General features: G+C 48.3%; 1 protein-coding gene across 4 annotated transcripts in view; it reads right to left on the reverse strand.

Annotated features, from left to right (window-relative positions):
* Positions 1-1,062: 1,062 nt before the first annotated feature.
* BANF2 (BANF family member 2) overlaps positions 1,063-16,719 on the reverse strand; it is a 36,378-nt gene continuing 20,721 nt past the window's right edge. For 3 of the 4 annotated variants that reach the window (XM_026456129.1, XM_023217976.1, XM_023217977.1), the window contains 2 exons: positions 11,995-12,123; positions 1,063-1,267 (listed from right to left, as the gene is read on the reverse strand). In XM_026456129.1, coding sequence (XP_026311914.1) covers positions 1,121-1,267; positions 11,995-12,123 — 276 coding nt within the window. In that variant the 3' untranslated portion in view covers positions 1,063-1,120. Of the gene's footprint in view, positions 1,268-11,994; positions 12,124-14,270; positions 14,432-16,719 lie in introns of all 4 variants that reach the window. The other variant, XM_023217975.1, reaches the window with a different exon arrangement.

Genomic DNA, 16,719 nt, shown 5'->3' on the forward strand with positions numbered 1-16,719 from the left:
TTTTGAGTTTAGAAAGCCTGTATAATAGACTAATCTCAGATGAATTATGCTAAGTGAAAGAAGCCCACCTGAAAAGGTTATGTATTATACGATTCCATTCATATGACTTCCTGGAAAAATCTAAGCTGTAAGGATGGAAAACAGATTCATGGTTGCCAGGGGCTGGGAAGGGAGAAGCGATGACTACAGAGAGGCACGAGGGAACTTCCTGGGGTAATGACAGTGTTTCACATCTTGATTATGGTGGTGAATTTGTCAAAATTTATAGAATGCACACCTGAAAAGGGTAAGTTTTACTATATGTAAATGAGGCCTCAAGAAACTGTGATTTTAAAAATGTGCATGCATATTATTTGAAGAATGTTTCATTATCCTCCCTTGAGGACTTAATGACTTGCTTCTAACAAATAGAATAAGGCAGAAGTGTTACTGCATGTGTCAGAGACAAGGTCATAAAAGGCACCGTGGCTTCCTGCTTGCTCTCTCACTCTCTCTTGAGTTACCAGCTTTGGGGGAAGCCAGATGCCATGCCACGAGCAGCCTGATGGGAAGGCCCACGTGGTGAGGAACCAAGGTGTCTTGCCAGCAGCCATGTGAGGCAGCCATCTTGGAGGTGGGTCCTCCAGCCCTGGTCCAGCCTTCAGACTGCTGCTGGGCCAACAGTGAGTAACCTCATGAGAGACCCTGAGACAGAATCAGCTGGCAGGTTCCTGACAACTCTCAGGTTCCTGACCCTCAGAAACCCTGTGAGATAGCATCATTGTTTGTTTAGAGAAGCTGCTACACGTTGGGATTATTTGTTATGCAGCAATAGATCACTAATACACTGACTTAAAATGCAATTCCTGTTTTTAAATAAAATTATCCATTTTTTCATACAGATTTTTTTGCTGAAAGATATTTGACACGATATTCATCTAAGGGGTGTGACTAGGGTTTCTGGGTGGTGGGTTTGGGAGTCATTTCTCTTGCATTTGTCCTGTTTTCTGTTCTTGAACCACTGTTTATAATGGGAATGTATCATTACAATTAAAAACACAAATGAGGACTCAGAGCCTGGGCATAGGTGGAGAGGGTGTCATTTTCCCCAGGGGGTGGGGGGCAGCGATGAGGTTTGTGTCTACAGGAAGCAGGCACACCACTCCTTGAGGCAGTTAGAACTCTGCTGGGCCTCATACTCAGTGGCACCACAACAGCAGATGAGCCACCTCTGAAACTCGGCTTCATTCTTGTGCATCAGAAGGAATTGTCCCAGCAGGATGTAGGCCTGGGGAGGGGATGAGGCAGGGAGGAAAGCGGGAAAGGTTACCATAAGCCAGTTCAGATGCGCTCTTCCTCCCCAATCACCAGGGCTCACGTGACAATCAAAGGAAGGGGAGCAGGGCAGATTCAAGGGAGCCTGTCAGTCCCTGAAGCCCTGGCATGGGTCTTAGCCCCGGTGAGAGCTAAGGACAAGTTAAATGCCCATCTCTCAGGGCTGGTTTGCAGGCCGTTCAGCCGGGAATGAATCAGACCCTGCCCTCCTCGAACTTTAACAAGCACATGAATCATGTGGGAGCTTGTTAAAATGCAGGTTCTGGAAGTCTAAGTCCAGGGAGAGGCCTGCGTTTCTAACATGCTCCAGGCTGCTACTGATCCAGGGACAACAGTTTGAGTAACCAGGGCCTAGCACACTCAGACCTCCAGTGAAGCATTTCTCTTAGAAACACATACATAGCCCAGACAGAGTAAGAGACGTTCCCGCCCCACTACTTCTGCAATTGTTTAGCACGGGGTTTCTTCTCTTTTCTTTTGTTTCCTTTTTTAAGACAGAGTCTTGCTCTGTCACCAGGTTGGAATGCAGTGGCGCCATCTCAGCTCACTGCAACCTCCACCTTCCAGTTTCAAGCGATTCTCCTGCCTCAGCCTCCCAAGTAGCTGGGATTACAGGTGCCCGCCACCATGCCCAGCTAATTTTCATATTTTTAGTAGAGACAGGGTTTTGCTATGTTGGCCAGGCTGGTCTCGAACTCCTGACCTCGGGTGATCCACTTGCCTTGGCCTCCCAAAGTGCTGGGATTACAGGCGTGAGCCACTGCGCCCATAGCACAGGGTTTCTAAACCTCGGCACTATTCGTATTTTGGACAATGCTAGAAATGTTATGGGGGGCTGTCCTGTGCATTGCAGGATGTTCAGCAGCACCCCTGATCTCTACCCATGTCAGTGACACCCTCCCTCCCCCACCCAAGCAGTGACAATCATAACCATCTCCAAACATTGCCAAACGTCCCCTTGGGGGCAAAATCTCCCTGGGCTGAGAACCACTGCACATGCGGCTGACAGATGAATGGCATCTTAGCATCGATTTGTTTTTGCAAACCACCTGTGTGATCTCAGGCAACTCATGTAACCTGAAGTAAGAACCCACAGAACCTGGATCTCAGTTTCTGCACCTACCTAAGGCACATGGTGTGCTCTGCAAATTAAATTAAGTGAATTAAATGGGAAGGCATTCAAAAAATGTAAATTCCTCTCTCATACTGGGAGCTGTAGCCCTGTAGGAGGAGCATAGAAGGTTTAAAACATGCTAAACCTTGTCCACCTTCCCCCCCCCCCGAGTCTCTATGGATAAAAAATACATGGAAGATACACATTCAGTGCACCATGATTTATATTTCTATGGCATTCTCAAGCTTTCTAGCTATTAATACTTGCCCCCAAGCCTTCTAATTCATTTTTTATAGTTTTATTACAGCATTATTGACAAGGCACAAGGACCACATGGAGGAAGGGAATTCCCAAGGCCACGTAGCCAGAAACGAGCCAAGTCACTAAATGGTGGAGGCTGGAGATCTCAAGTCACATTAAACACCCATCTCTCAGGGCTGGTTTTGGGGGCTCTCCAGCCTGGAACCAACGAGAACCAGCGTCCACCCATGCCCGAGTTCTGGGCCCTTTCCAGGAAAACCCACTGGTGTCTGTTTACTTTTAGTTATGTAAAACTAAGTTATGCTCATCTTAACCAAAAACAGCATATTTTTTAAGAAGAGAAATTAACTAAAAGCTGAATCTCAGTCATAAAATATACCCAAGCATTGAATTTGGGGGGTTTTATTTTTAGTCATGGTCCAGTTGTTGACAAGAGAAAAAAGCCAGGTTTTTGTGGTGATTTTGAACTGCTACTTTAATCTTTTTTTAAAAAGCAATTTAGTTGCTTGGCATGATCTCATTTTACTTTATCAGTATCCTCCCATTTTGAATGGTTCATTTTACTGAGATGTATTTAAATTAATGTTTTTGAAAAGTAACATTTATTAAGTGTTAATTGAGCCAGTAGATGTAGGTGTGGGAGATGCCAAGGGGAAGGTAACAGAAACAAGAGACATAGAGCTGTGTCCAAGGAGAGAGAACATTGATAACGATTAACAATAATTAATAGTAAGTGGTTTACACAAAGCTTTCTCCATAAAGAGAAACGTTCATGATAATACTTAATAATAATGATTAATGCTAAGTAGCACTTTTTAGCACTGCTGTCGGCCACATGCTGCTAGACACCTGACATGTTTTAATCCACCTGATCCTCATATGCACTCACCCGTCTCATTCCCCAGGTGAGGCACTAAGTCTCCTGTTTTCTTCTGCACTATTCTTGCATGTCCCAGCTGTCTGCAGTCTGGCCTGGAGGCTAATGCATCCCCTGCCCATTTTAGAAGTGGCACTGCCAGCATCAGCTGGCCTGTTAGTGAGAGCCTCCACGTACCCACAGGCTCAGCAGCAAGGATCCTGGGAACATGTGGACCCTGGGCAAACCCTCCAGGAATGCTACAGGAAGAAGGGCCCCATCTTGCAGCCTCTGGAGCCAAGTGGCAACCTGACACTCCCTCCTCAGTTTTCTCTCCTGTCTCCCTGTGGCATCGTCCAGGAGGGAAAGTTGACTTCCCTTCTCCCTTCATCCCTGAGCACTTCACCCTGCTCCCCAGGGAAGCTGGAGTCATGGGCTCCCATCATGGTCCTGCCAGATGCCCGCTTGGTTTCTCCCCCAGCTCCAGAAAGCCCCCTAATCAAGGAGAAAAGATGCTGCCCCTTTCCCTCTGTGGGCCAGAGCTCCCCAGAATTCAGTTACTGGGGTGGGAGGGGTGACATAGAAACACAGAAACCCTGAGCAGATGTCCCTGTCCTACCACCCTGTACAGTGGCCATGGCCATGGCCAAGCCAGGGAAGTACATTCCTTCCTGCAGCAGTAAGATGAGGGGCTCAGTTAGGCACGGGGGCTCACGCCTGTAATCCCAGCACTGTGGGAGGCTGAGCGGGCAGATCACCTGAGGTCAGGAGTTCAAGACCAGCCTGGCCAACATAGTGAAACCCTGTCTCTACTAAAAATACAAAAATTAGCCCGGTATGGTGGCAGGCGCCTGTAATCCCAGCTACTTGGGAGGCTGGGGCAGGAGAACCCGGGAGTCGGAGGTTGCAGTGAGCCGAGATTGTGCCACTGCACTCCAGCCCGGGCAGCAGAGTGAGACTCTGTCTCGAAACAAACAAAATAAAGGATGGGGGCTCAAGGGCAGGATGCCCCTCAACTCCAAGTGCAAACAGTGAGGTTCCTCCAGGGGCCGGCCCCCAAGCAGGGGAGGAATCACCCTCCAGTTTGCAGTGCCCACTCCTTGCTAAACAGCAGCAGTTTGAGCCTATGCCAGGGTTGGGTTCCCTTGCATCTGAGCCATGTTTTCACACAGCGCCAGGTGCTAAGAGCCCCCCAGCTGGTTTACCACTCGGCTCTTGGCATCTTGAAATTTTTGCTAAATTTCTTTTTTTTTTTTCTTATGAAATACTTTTCTTTCTTTCTTTTTTTTTCTTTTTAAATGGAGTCTCCCTCTGTCACCCAGGCTGGAGTACAGTGGCACGATCTTGGCTTACTGCAACCTCTGCCTCCCAGGTTCAAGTGACTCTCCTGCCTCAGCCTCCCAAGTAGCTGGGATTACAGGCATGCGCCACCATGCCTGGCTAATTTCTAGTATTTTTAGTAGAGACGGGGTGTCACCATGTTAGCCACGATGGTCTCGATCCCCTGACCTCGTGATCCGCCTGCCTCGGCCTCCGAAAGTGCTGCGATTACAGGCTTGAGCCACTGTGCCTGGCCTACTTTTTTTTTTTTTTTTTTCCTAAGAGACGGGATCTCATTCCATCACCCAGGCTAGAGTTCAGTAGCTCTTTGCAGTAGCTCTTTGCAACCATAAATTCCTGGGCTTAAATGATCCTCCCACCTCAGCCTCCCGAGTAGCTGGGACTACAAGCACGTGCCACCACACCTCCTAATAAATTTGAACTAGAGGTCTCACATTTTCATTTTACAGTGGGCCCTAAAAATTAAATAGCTGGCCGAGATCCACACTCATTAAAATGCTCAGTCCTTACCATAATGCCGGGCCTTGTCAAACAGAGATAAGCTGTCTCGGCCCTCTCTTGTTTTCTAGCTGCTTACAATGCCCTCTGCCCAAGTCCGCAGGTCCTGAGCACCTGTGCTGAACGGACTCCACAAGACTCCATGGTGCAGTGACACAATTTTCTCTGATTCTCTCTCGCCAGTCGCCTAGGTCTTCATGTCATTTCAGGTTTAAACTCTTGTTTTTTTTTCTTTTTTTCTTCTCCTTCTCCTTCTTCTTCTTCTTTCTTGGAGATGGAGTCTCACTCTATCGCCCAGGCTGGAGTGCAGTGGCACGATCGCAGCTCACTGCAACCTCCACCTTCCAGGTTCAAGTGATTCTCCTGCCTCAGTCTCCCAAGTAGCTGGGATTACAGGCATACGCCACCATGCCTGGCTAATTTTTGTATTTTCTGTAGAGACGGGATTTCACCATGTTGGCCAGGCTGGTCTTGAACTCCTAACCTCAAGTGATCCTCCCAAAGTGCTGGGATTACAGGCATGAGCTACCCCGCCCGGCTTAAACTCTTTGTCTTTAGTGTGAACCCTCACTTCAGGGAATGTTTACCCCTTCTTCCTCTTCCCTGTCTTTTAATTTTACACTAAGAAAATTATTTGTTTATCTGAAATTTAAATTTAACTGCACACCTTGTATTTGATCTGGCAACCCTAGGCAGAAAAACCCCAAACTTACGTGACTGGCCCCTTGTGGGGCTCAGACACCAGTCAGTGGAGCACAGCGCCTCACCGCTCACCCAGCAGAGTGGACAGAAAGGAGTTGGAGCCTTCAGAGTCTTCGCTGTGGAGACCTGGGGACATGATGGAGGCAGGGCCTGGCCACGCTGGGGCCTTCTGGTCCTGAACTCGGTCTCGCTCCTGTCCACCAATGGCCACGAAGCAACGGAGGGAGGAGATGGAAAGTCCCTGAGCACGGAGAGTCTAGAGTTGGGGCTACGGTTGGCTGCAGGCAGACATGCGAGAGAGAGCAGAGCCCCACCTGTAGGGAGGTGAGGGCGAGAGAGAGCAGAGCAAGCCTCTCAGGTAAGGAGGTGAGGGGGAGGGAAACTAGAGCCTCGCCGATAAGGAGGTGAGGGCGAGAGAGAGCAGAGCAAGCTACGCCAGTAAGGAGGTGAGGGCGAGGGACAGCAGAGTCTCGCAGGTAGCGAGGTGAAGGCGAGAGAGAGCAGAGCCTCGCAGGCAAGGAGGTGAGGGCGAGGGAGAGCAGAGCCTCGCCGGTAAGGAGGTAAGAGCAGCCAGGTGAGAAACACCTTCCTCAGTTTCAGTTTCAGGGGCAGAGGGCACAATGGCTTAGTGTCCCGACCCTGCAGCCTATCCGCCCAGATTCAAATTTCATCTCTTTCACCCCGTGTGATCTTGAGCAATCCACATGTGGTCTCTATGTGCCTCCACTTTCTAATCAGGAAAATGGAAATGAAATAGTGTACCTTGTAGGATTGTTTTTTACAATTCAATGAGATAAATATATGTAATGCACTTAGAGGTGCTTGACATGAAGCAAATGCCAAGTGTTGCTTCTGTTTCCTCCAGTCTCATCCTCCAGGCAGCTCCTAGGAGGAAGATTTAGGCTCAAGGATATGGCTTTATAGCGTCTGCAAAGAGCATTGAACCAAACCAGATTCTCTGCGATGCTAAACTTACTTCTGCACTGTGGGAGAACTCAAGCACAGGGCCCTGCCCCACAGTTCTGCATTCAGGGGATGTCTGGAAGTTCACCTACCCCTAAGTGGGGTTTTCACAGGGAGAAGAGAAGTACGAAGAACACAGACCCATCCTCTGCCTCCAAGGAACTTAGGGAGAAAAGCAGAGGCAAGTTGTGCCTCTAACATTTTGTGGACTCTTGGGGCATGTGCAGAAAAACTAGAGTCGACCTTTATTATTTTATTTTATTTTATTTTATCTTATGTTATGTTTTATGTTATGTTATGTTATGTTATGTTATGTTATGTTATGTTATGTTATGTTATTTTATTTTCAGATGGAGTCTCCCTCTGTCACCCAGACTGGAGTGCAGTGGTACAATCTCAGGTCACTGCAACCTCTGTGTCCTGGGTTCAAGTGATCCTCCCACCTCAGCTTCCGAAGTAGCTGGGACTACAGGCATGCGCCATCACACCCAGTTAATTTCTGTAGTTTTAGTAGAAACGGGGTTTCACCACGTTGGCCGGGCTGGTTTCGAACTCCTAACCTCAAGTGATCTACCTGACTTGGCCTCCCAAAGTGCTGGGATTACAGGCGCGAGTCACCATGCCCAGCTAGAGTAGACCTTTTGTCAGATGTCACAACAAGGGGCTCCCACCAAAAACCCAAACTGCTCAGAAAAAGGACCCTGTTGGGTGGGGTGGCAGAAAGAAGGCTTCCCAGGGGAGGTGGGCTGTGAGTAGGGTCTTGAAGGGGATCAAAACCTGTTTCAAGAGAGGCTGCAGGTTAGCAGGAGGGTGGTTCGCAGACAGTCTGGCTGTAGTATAGGGGTCAGGGATGGGGTGGGGGGACGGAGAATACAAGACAGAGCTAGGGCCAGGCACAGCGAGCCTCATTGTCATGTGCACCATTAATTATCTGTTTCCTTTCTCCCTTACAGCTCTTTCGCTCTTTCATCTAGAGCGGTGCTGTCCAGCAGAAATAAATGAGTTAGCCACATACGTGATTTTGATTTTCCTAGTAGCCACAGTAAAAAAGGAGAAGGAAACAGGTGAAATTCATTCTAATAACATATTTTCTCTCATATTTCCAAAATATTATCATTTCAACATGTAATCAATAAAATAATTACGGACGAGCTATTTTACGTTCCTTTTTCAGGCTAAGTCTTTAACACTGCAAGGTATGTTTTATATTTCTAGTACATCTCAGTTTGGACGAGGGCACAGGCACCTGCGGCCGCTGTCTGGATCTAGATCCTCAGACCACAGCTGATTGCCCCTGGGAAGGGCAGATACAAAACACCCATAAGAAGGCCATCACATGTGGCTTTTAAGCTCCCGAAGAGGCTTAGGTAGATGCATGGCAGAATCAATAGTTTTGAAAGTCCTGACTTAAACCAGGAGCCAGAGACCAGTTTATGCCATAAACTAAAGCTCTGGGGAAAATGGGGACAGGCAGTAAGAACAGTCCCCTCCCGGCACCCCACATCTTCCATTAAAAAAAGCTGAAAGACCTGTGTGAGAGGAGGAATGGAGAAGGTACTCAATGTAGGGGTTGGTAAGAGTTTGAGAAGGGGACTCCCAGAGAGGTGACAGGACATCCGGATAAGTCGGGGGAGGGGGCGTGGTACTGTCTCATCTCCCCCAGGGCATCTAGCACCCTGAGGTCTCTGGAGAGAGCCGACGGCTGAGTGAGGAGCCCAGGGAGGTAAGTGTGAGGGTGGCCCACAGGCCTGCATTCCAGCAGGTGCACAGAGAGGGTACAGAAAGGGCTGAGAGAGCACAGCCCGTGGGATGAGGCCAGGAACACTGTCATAAGCAAGGGTGGAACCCAAGGTGGCTTTGTGCACAGCCAAGAAACAGGCTGAGCCCCAGCCTGGGGTGGGACAGGGAGCAGGGGAGGGTGATGGCTGCACCTTGGCAGAAGCCAGCAAAGACAGGAGGTCGCGTGAGGCGGAGAAAAATGTCCCTCCCTGTGCCAGGATTAGGTCTCCTGCAGGCAAGGTATGAAAATACAAGAGGCCGGGCGTGGTGACTCATGCCTGTAATCCCAGCACTTTGGGAGGATCACTTGAGCCCAGGAGCTGAGACCAGCCTGGACAACATGGCAAAACTGTGTCTCTACAAAAAAAAAAAACAAAAAAAACAAAACCAAACAAACAAAAAAACCCACAAAAATTAGCTGGGCATGGTGGTGCATGCCTCTAGTCCTAGCTACTTGGCAAGCTGAGGTGGTAGCTGCGCCCAGGATGAGGAGGTTGCAGTGAACTGAGATCACATCACTGCACCCCAGCCTGGACAATACAATGAGACTGTCTCAAAACAAAAACCAAAACAAAAAACCAAAACAAAATTAAAACCACCAAGAGCCGGCATCTTTATTGGCTGAATCTGAGAACCCTGTCTTGCCAGGATCTGCCCGCCCGGGATGCTGTCATTGCTGGCCCTGACTTCAGATGGGTCCTCACCCTGAAACACTTGCCCATCTTGGAGGGACCACATCTAGGTCTCCTCCTGGGTCTCACTACAGGCCCCGCCAGACTCCAGACCCTGATACGGGGTGTCACCGCCAAATTTAGTCTAAGCCTCCTCCCTGCTGGGCATAACCACCTGGCCATGGATCTTCTTGTGCAATTTGCGATGGTACAATCCACGGTTGCTCCAGTCCTCACCTGGGAGTGGACAAGGCACTACTCCGCGGAGCCCTTGTCTCCTCATTGGTAAAGCGGAGAGAGGGACCCTCATCTCAATCACAGGTGTGGGCGGCTCAAAGCAAAGAATGCAGGTGACGGCCTCAGTGCCAGTGCCTAAAATTAGCAGCTCTAGGAAAGTGCTCACTGCACTGGCCAGGAGGTCATGGACACAAGAGGAGCACATCTCCAGGGACCCGGCTGTACACAGACAAACCATCCCCACAGCCCTGACTCTACAGGCAAGTTTTCAGATGCCTGACATTTTTCCATTATTCATTCATTTTTTGTTCTAAAACCCACCCACCTATAATCCTCATTTAAAACACAGTTAAGCTATTCGTACACACAGACTTAAACTGGAAAAGGCAACACTACAGAGACAGAAAATAAACCAGTGGTTGCCAGGGACTGAGGCTGGTGAATATGAAGAGCACAAGGGAATGAGTATTTTGAGTAATGGGATTGCTCTGTGTCTTGACTATGGTAGCAGCTGCATCACTGCATGCATGTATCAAAACTCTTAGAACTATGTACTACAAAGGGTGAAATTTACTGTATGTATGTCAATTATACCTTAATAAAAACATTTTTAAAATAATGAGTATAGCTGAACAACAACAAAAAAAACCCCACAATTATGCACACATTTAATCAATAGTGTTCGACATCAGAAGAGTGGTTACCTCTAAGGATAGGGGATAGCCTTGGCCAAGAAGAGGCACAAGAGAACCACCTGGAATTTTGGAGACATCTGATTGCTAGACCTGGGTAGTGGGTACATGAGTGTACATATATGTGTAAAAATTCATTGATCTGTACCCTTTTTATCAACACATATTCTCCTAGGTATGTTACATCACAACAGGAAAGTAAAAAGAAAAATTATTTCTTTTTTAAAAAAAGGAATTTTTGCTGGGCCTGATGGCTCACACCTATAATTCCAGCACTTCGGGAGGCTGAGGTGCATGGATCACATGAGTCCAGGAGTTTGAGACCAACCTGAGCAACATGCCAAAACCCTGTCTCTGCAAGAAATACAAAAAATTAACCAGGCGTGGTGGCACACACCTGTAGTCCCAGCTACATGGGAGGCTGAGGTGAGAGGATCGCTTGAGACTGGGAGGCAGAGGTTGTAGTCAGCGGAGATGGCACCACTGCACTCCAGCCTGAGCAACAGAGTGAGACCCTGTCTTAAATAAATAAATTAATAAATAATAAAAGTACACAAATTTTTTTATTTAAAATTTGTTCCCTAGGGAATGGTTCTCCCTCCTTCATCTGGAAGGAAAGAATCTTATCTATCCAATAGGGCGCTTCCGTTTCTGACGATAGCATCTACTGGACATTAAACTGGCTCTCAGATTGGGGCGTTATTCCGAGTATTTACTGCTAGTGCAGAGCAGTGGAGTAATCAGAAAACCACGGCTCTCACGGTTCAGATTTAGATCCAAACCAAACTAGTCATCGGTCATGTGTGCAGTAGTTCGCAGCCTCTTTGGGTGTTTCTGTAACACTGTCCTGCCTGGTAGACTGACTTGGGGCACTGAGGAGAACGAATAGCAACAGCTCTAGTTGGTGCCTCTCCTGACCGGACATGCCGTGTTCTGTGAGTTCACAGCCTGCCTTGTCTATGCTCACTCTCTTTGCGTTTTCTTTGGGACTGTCTCATCCTCTCCTGCGGCCCTAAGCAGCTTTTTTAAAGCCCCATAAAAACAAACAATTCCACTGGATATTCCAATTCCACTGGATATCCTTGAGGTCATTCTTGGGCTGAGAGTGACATCATAGAATAACTCACTCTGGTGTAGACCACAGGCTCCTGTTTCTTCACTTGCTATTGCCAGGCTGGTGCCCTGGCAGGGGCAAGCGAGATGCCATGGGTCCCTTCATGGGGGTGTGGAGTGCACCTAAATCACCCATTCTGACAGTTCGCCTCAGACCCCGGCGGCTGACCTACTTCTGTTGACCCCTGAGTGTTTGAACACCAAGTGAATCATGCCCAGCCCAGCTGCACTGAGCTGAAACCATTCTGTGTGTATGTGCCCATCATCTGCAGGCCCTTGAGGCTGCCCGAGCATGTGGGGTCAATAGCATGAAAGCATGTGGCACCCCGCCAAGCAGCAGCTTTGCTCTCTGATGGCCCTTCACAGGGACACGTGGCAGGAACTGCCATCTGGCAGGACTAGGGGAAGAAAGGTAGGGAAGAGAAGTCAGAGAAGTAAGAAAGAATGAATTACCTTGTTGATACCTTTGGTGACCAAATTGATTGCGAGCTCATGGCTGATGCCATCCACCCAGCAGACATCCTTTTCTCCAATGGGTTCAGAGAGGAAGGCTCTCAGCCTGGGAGACATGTGGTCCATCTCCTGCGACAGCAGTGGGGAAAGAGGAGGATTAGCAGATACCTGACTGCTCCCAATGTGCACGGACAATGGGGAACTCCCTCAGCCCACCAGGGGACTGGAGCAACAGATGGCAGAATGCCTTCCGTCATCCAGCATTTCCTGGGGTCTGCTAAATGCAGGTGCACTGGCCTCCACTAAGGCCTTCACACATCCATTCCTACCTGGATGGACCAAGAGAAGCCTAATGATGGCCACAGATGAGTCGAATAAATTTCCACGAAAATAGTGTGCTTAATATTAAGAAATGCAGTGGGTTCTTTCCAACTCACTCCATTCTAAATGCCTAAAGCAACAACTTGCTTCTCTTAGCTAATTAACCCACCTTCTCTCTTAACCACCCAACACTTTAGTCATACTTTTATTTCAGTGTTCATCACACTCTATAATAGTGTAAACTCGCTAGAAACTCTTCACGCTGGCTCAAATCGTAAAGAACACATTCTAGAAATCCAAAGCCTGCAGGTGGCAATGGGTCACAGCTCCATTCCTTGGGGATTCTCCAGCATTCCCTCCTTGTGTTGGCTTTATTCTTGCTTGGCTCCCCTCACAGTGGTGAAAGAGCTGCTCCGGCACTGATCGGCCTCACCAACTCCACCTCGAAAGAAGGAAGAGAAGATGGCTTTTGCTTAAGTCGCCTCATTTGTTGCCTGTGCTCCAACTTTAGCCAGATAAATCAGCTTCCGCAAACAGCAGGACTTGCTCATCAATTTCCTGCAACTGTAGATTGCAGGCCCCAGGCAAAAAGACTCTCTCTCTTCGCAGAACTATTTTCATCCCTCTCCACTTTTAAATGGACCACCATCTCCCAGGAGTTGAGTCTCCTAGGACCTTAATGAAGACTGCCAGAAGTAGCCAACATCCTGAATATCTCCTGGAAGACCTCGAAATATCATGGGCTCCATAAGCATTAGGTCTGCAAGCCAGCAAAACTGGCCATTTTGTTAAATGAGGGTTACCATCTTCCTAGTTTTTTGTTTTGTTTCGTTTTGTTTTTGTGATGAAGTTTCACTCTTGTTGCCCAGGCTGGAATGCAATGGCATGATCTTGGCTCACTGCAACCACTGCCTCCTGGGTTCAAGCGATTCTCTTGCCTCAGCCTCCCAAGTAGCTGGGATTACAGGTGTGCGCCACCACGCCCGGGTAATTTTTGTATTTTTAGTAGAGACAAGGTTTCACCATGTTGACCAGGCTGGTCTTGAACTCCTGATCTCAGGTGATCCGCCCACCTCAGTCTCCCAAAGTGCATTACAGGCATGAGCTACCGTGCCCGGCCGCCATCTTCCTAGTTTGATAGAGACATCTTTGCTGCTGTCCGCCTGAATGTCTGTTAACTAATCCACATTTAAGGTTTGTTCATTGTAGCATCTCCTTCCTGGTACAAAATTCTGTGCCAGTTTGAACAGTTTATGATGAAAGTATCAGAAAACTCAGTGTAAATCAGTTTACATAATAAGGAGGTGTTATTAGCACATACTACCAAAAAGTCCAGAGGTTGATCAGATGTGGCTTGAGCAAGGCTCCAGCTTGATTTTCTGGCAGCTCTCTCGACTCAGTCTTTCTTTGTGAATGGGGTCAGTCCTCAGCTTAACTCCTTGGTGGAAGTAACTGGGCTGCAGCATCGCTTTTGCAAGCCACAGCCCTCTCCCCCAAAGAAACACGAAGCTGTCTTTTCCTAGAGGCCCCCAACAAATGCCCTCTCTGGTTCAAACTGTAATATGCCAACCCCTAAAACAAAAATTATGGTCTGTGTGTTCTACTTCTGGGCTCAGCAAGGGAGTCAGTGTCCCTCAAAGCCCATGGGTTGCAGGGGTGGGGGTGGGGGAGCCAAAATCAAGATAGTTCTCCTGTTCCTGGGGATAGTTACCCCATACCATATGGGACTATGTTACAGGAATGACCCAATATCCTCCATACATTCCTCAGTAGATCACGAGGCCCCCAAGGGCCGCAGCTGCCTCCTAACGGCCTTTGCTCCCCACTCCAACACCAGCCCCTCTGCCGAGCACATGGCAAGTATTCGATGACATAAATGATCAGGTGCATCCAACGCCTCCCTTTCACAGCCCCATCCCTTCTCCTGTCCCCACCCTCCCCGTTCTCCTCCAGACCTTTCTATAAAGTCGAGCTCCTCGTGTACACCTTCTTGCCCCAAAGTACGTTTTGTAACACTTTAGAAGACACTGAACTCTCCCAGAAGAGATGAATCCAAAGGCACTGATTTTGGTAGTCAGGGGCTCCTAAGAAAAGTGGCCTGATGTGTCAGCAGATTCTAGGAAGGGGAGCAAAACACATGAGAGGTTGTTCAGGGTCCCCTGACTCTGTGGGTCTTAAATCTGCAGATGTGTGAGCCGAGGGCGTCGACCTCTCTTCAGCGGCTAAATAGGAATCTGTCTCTTCATCTGTGAAAATATGTTTCGTAAGTAAAGACGGTGTTTAATGCAGGTGTTAACAGGAGAATGTCTCAGCACCTCTGGCTTTATGGGATGATGAACTGGGGATTGAGAATTGGGATTGATGAATTGGGTGAGAATCCAGAATTTCTAAGCAAGGAAAAGCCTGAAAGTCTCATGAGCCGCTCTGCCTTTGCTGAGGGAAAATTCCATTCACTATCCATGCTGGCCATCTGTTAAGTTAAACATCTCTGCCTATGAAATCTAAGAATAAATGGAAACTACAACATTGCTATCAACGCATCAGCAGCATCAAAGACGGGTAATGGTTAGTAACGCTTTGTGTGTGTTTGCTTTTCTCACACACCTGATCTCACTTTGATCCTTGCAACACCTCTGGGGCGGGGACATAGGCAGTGATTTTTGCCCTCCTGGGGCTCTCCAGCAACGTCGGAGGTCAGAATAAAAAGGTCTTCACATTCTTTACCACTCCTTTGGCTGCAACAGTGGTGCTCAACTGGGGGCCATTGGCCCCCATCCCCAGGAAACACTGGTAATGTCCAGAGACACTCGAGTTGTCACACCTGGGAGAGGGGGAAGGACTATTGGCTCTAGGGGGCAGAGGCCAGGGCATGGCATCCTGCCATGCACACAACCACCCCACAACAAAGAATTATCTGGCCCTAGGTGTCAATAGCATAGAGGTTAAGAAACCCTGGGCTACAAGTAATAAAACATCCTGCCTCATGTGGTCTGAAACAATAAATACATTTCTAATCTCATATAACAAGAAATCCTTAGATGAAGTGGACCCAGGATCTTATCAGTCAATAACTCTTTGTGAACAAGGGCCAGGATAGCTGCTCCCAAGGTCCCAAGATGCCTCCAGAATTTGCTTGGGTCCCATTCCAATGTGCAAACTTCCAAAGAGGCTGGGCGTGATGGCTCATGCCTGTAATCTCAGCACTTTGGGAGGCTGAGGCAGGCAGATCACTTGAGATCAGGAGTTGGAGACCAGCCTGGCCAACATGGTGAAACCTCACCTCTACTAAAAACACAAAAATTAGCCAGGCGTAGTGGCAGGCGCCTGTAATCCCAACTACTCGGGGGGCTGAGGCAGGAGAATCACTTGAACCCGGGAGGTGGAGGTTGCAGTGAGCCGAGATCGCGCCACTGCACTCCAGCCTGGACAACAGAGTGACACTCTGTCTCAAAAAAAAAAAAAAAAAAAATCCAAAGGAAGGAGAGGCCTTTTCTTCTTGGGCGTCCTCAAGGGGAGGCAACCTCTCCCAGAAACTCTCCACTGGAACTTCCTTTAGTTTCATTGGCCAGAACCAGGCAACATGCCCACCTGTAAAGCAGCCACTGGTCAGGGGAGTGGGACTGTTATGGGGGTGGATGAGGTGAGTCCCCTCTGAAACATGAGGCTACTCAGGGAATGTCAGTTTCTGTAGGAAGGAAAGAAGGAAGGAAGGAAGGAAGGAAGGAAGGAAGGAAGGAAGGAAGGAAGGAAGGGAGGGAGGGAGGGAGGGAGGGGGGGAGGGAGGGGGGGGGGAGGGAGGGAGGGAGGGAGGGAATGCTGGGTAGGCAAACAACAATGTCTGCTACATCTTCTGATCTTCTAAACCCTGGTCTAATATTTGGTTCATGACAACTCTAGCACTTCTCAAAGTTGAGTGAGTGCACGCACCACCTGGGGGTTTTTTGTTTAAAAATGCAGGTGCTGACAGCAGGTCTGGGACAGGCGTCAGATACTGTGTGTGTGACCAGCTCCCAGGAGAGGTGATGCTGCTGCCCGCAGACCTCACTTTCACCGGCAAGACATTCATGATGCCACTTACTCTTTGTATGTTACTACATTAATTGTGGTAAAATATATCTAACATAAAATGTCCTATTTCAATTATTTTTAAGTGCACGGTTCAGTAATGTTAAGTGCATTCACATTGTTGTGCAACCAATCTCCAGAACTCTTTTCAACTTGCAAAATTGAAACTCCATACCCATTGAACAGCAAGGCTCCATCTCTCCCTGCAACCCCTGGCAACCACTATTCTACTTTCTGTTTCTCTTAAAATGACTACTCTAGATACCTCGTGTAAGTGGAACTTACATATAAGTGGAACTGTGTAGAACTTGCCCTGCAGATAATTTGAAAAGAAAAAAA

The sequence above is a fragment of the Piliocolobus tephrosceles genome, chromosome 20 (genome assembly GCF_002776525.5).
Source record: "Piliocolobus tephrosceles isolate RC106 chromosome 20, ASM277652v3, whole genome shotgun sequence".
Taxonomy (NCBI): domain Eukaryota; kingdom Metazoa; phylum Chordata; class Mammalia; order Primates; family Cercopithecidae; genus Piliocolobus; species Piliocolobus tephrosceles.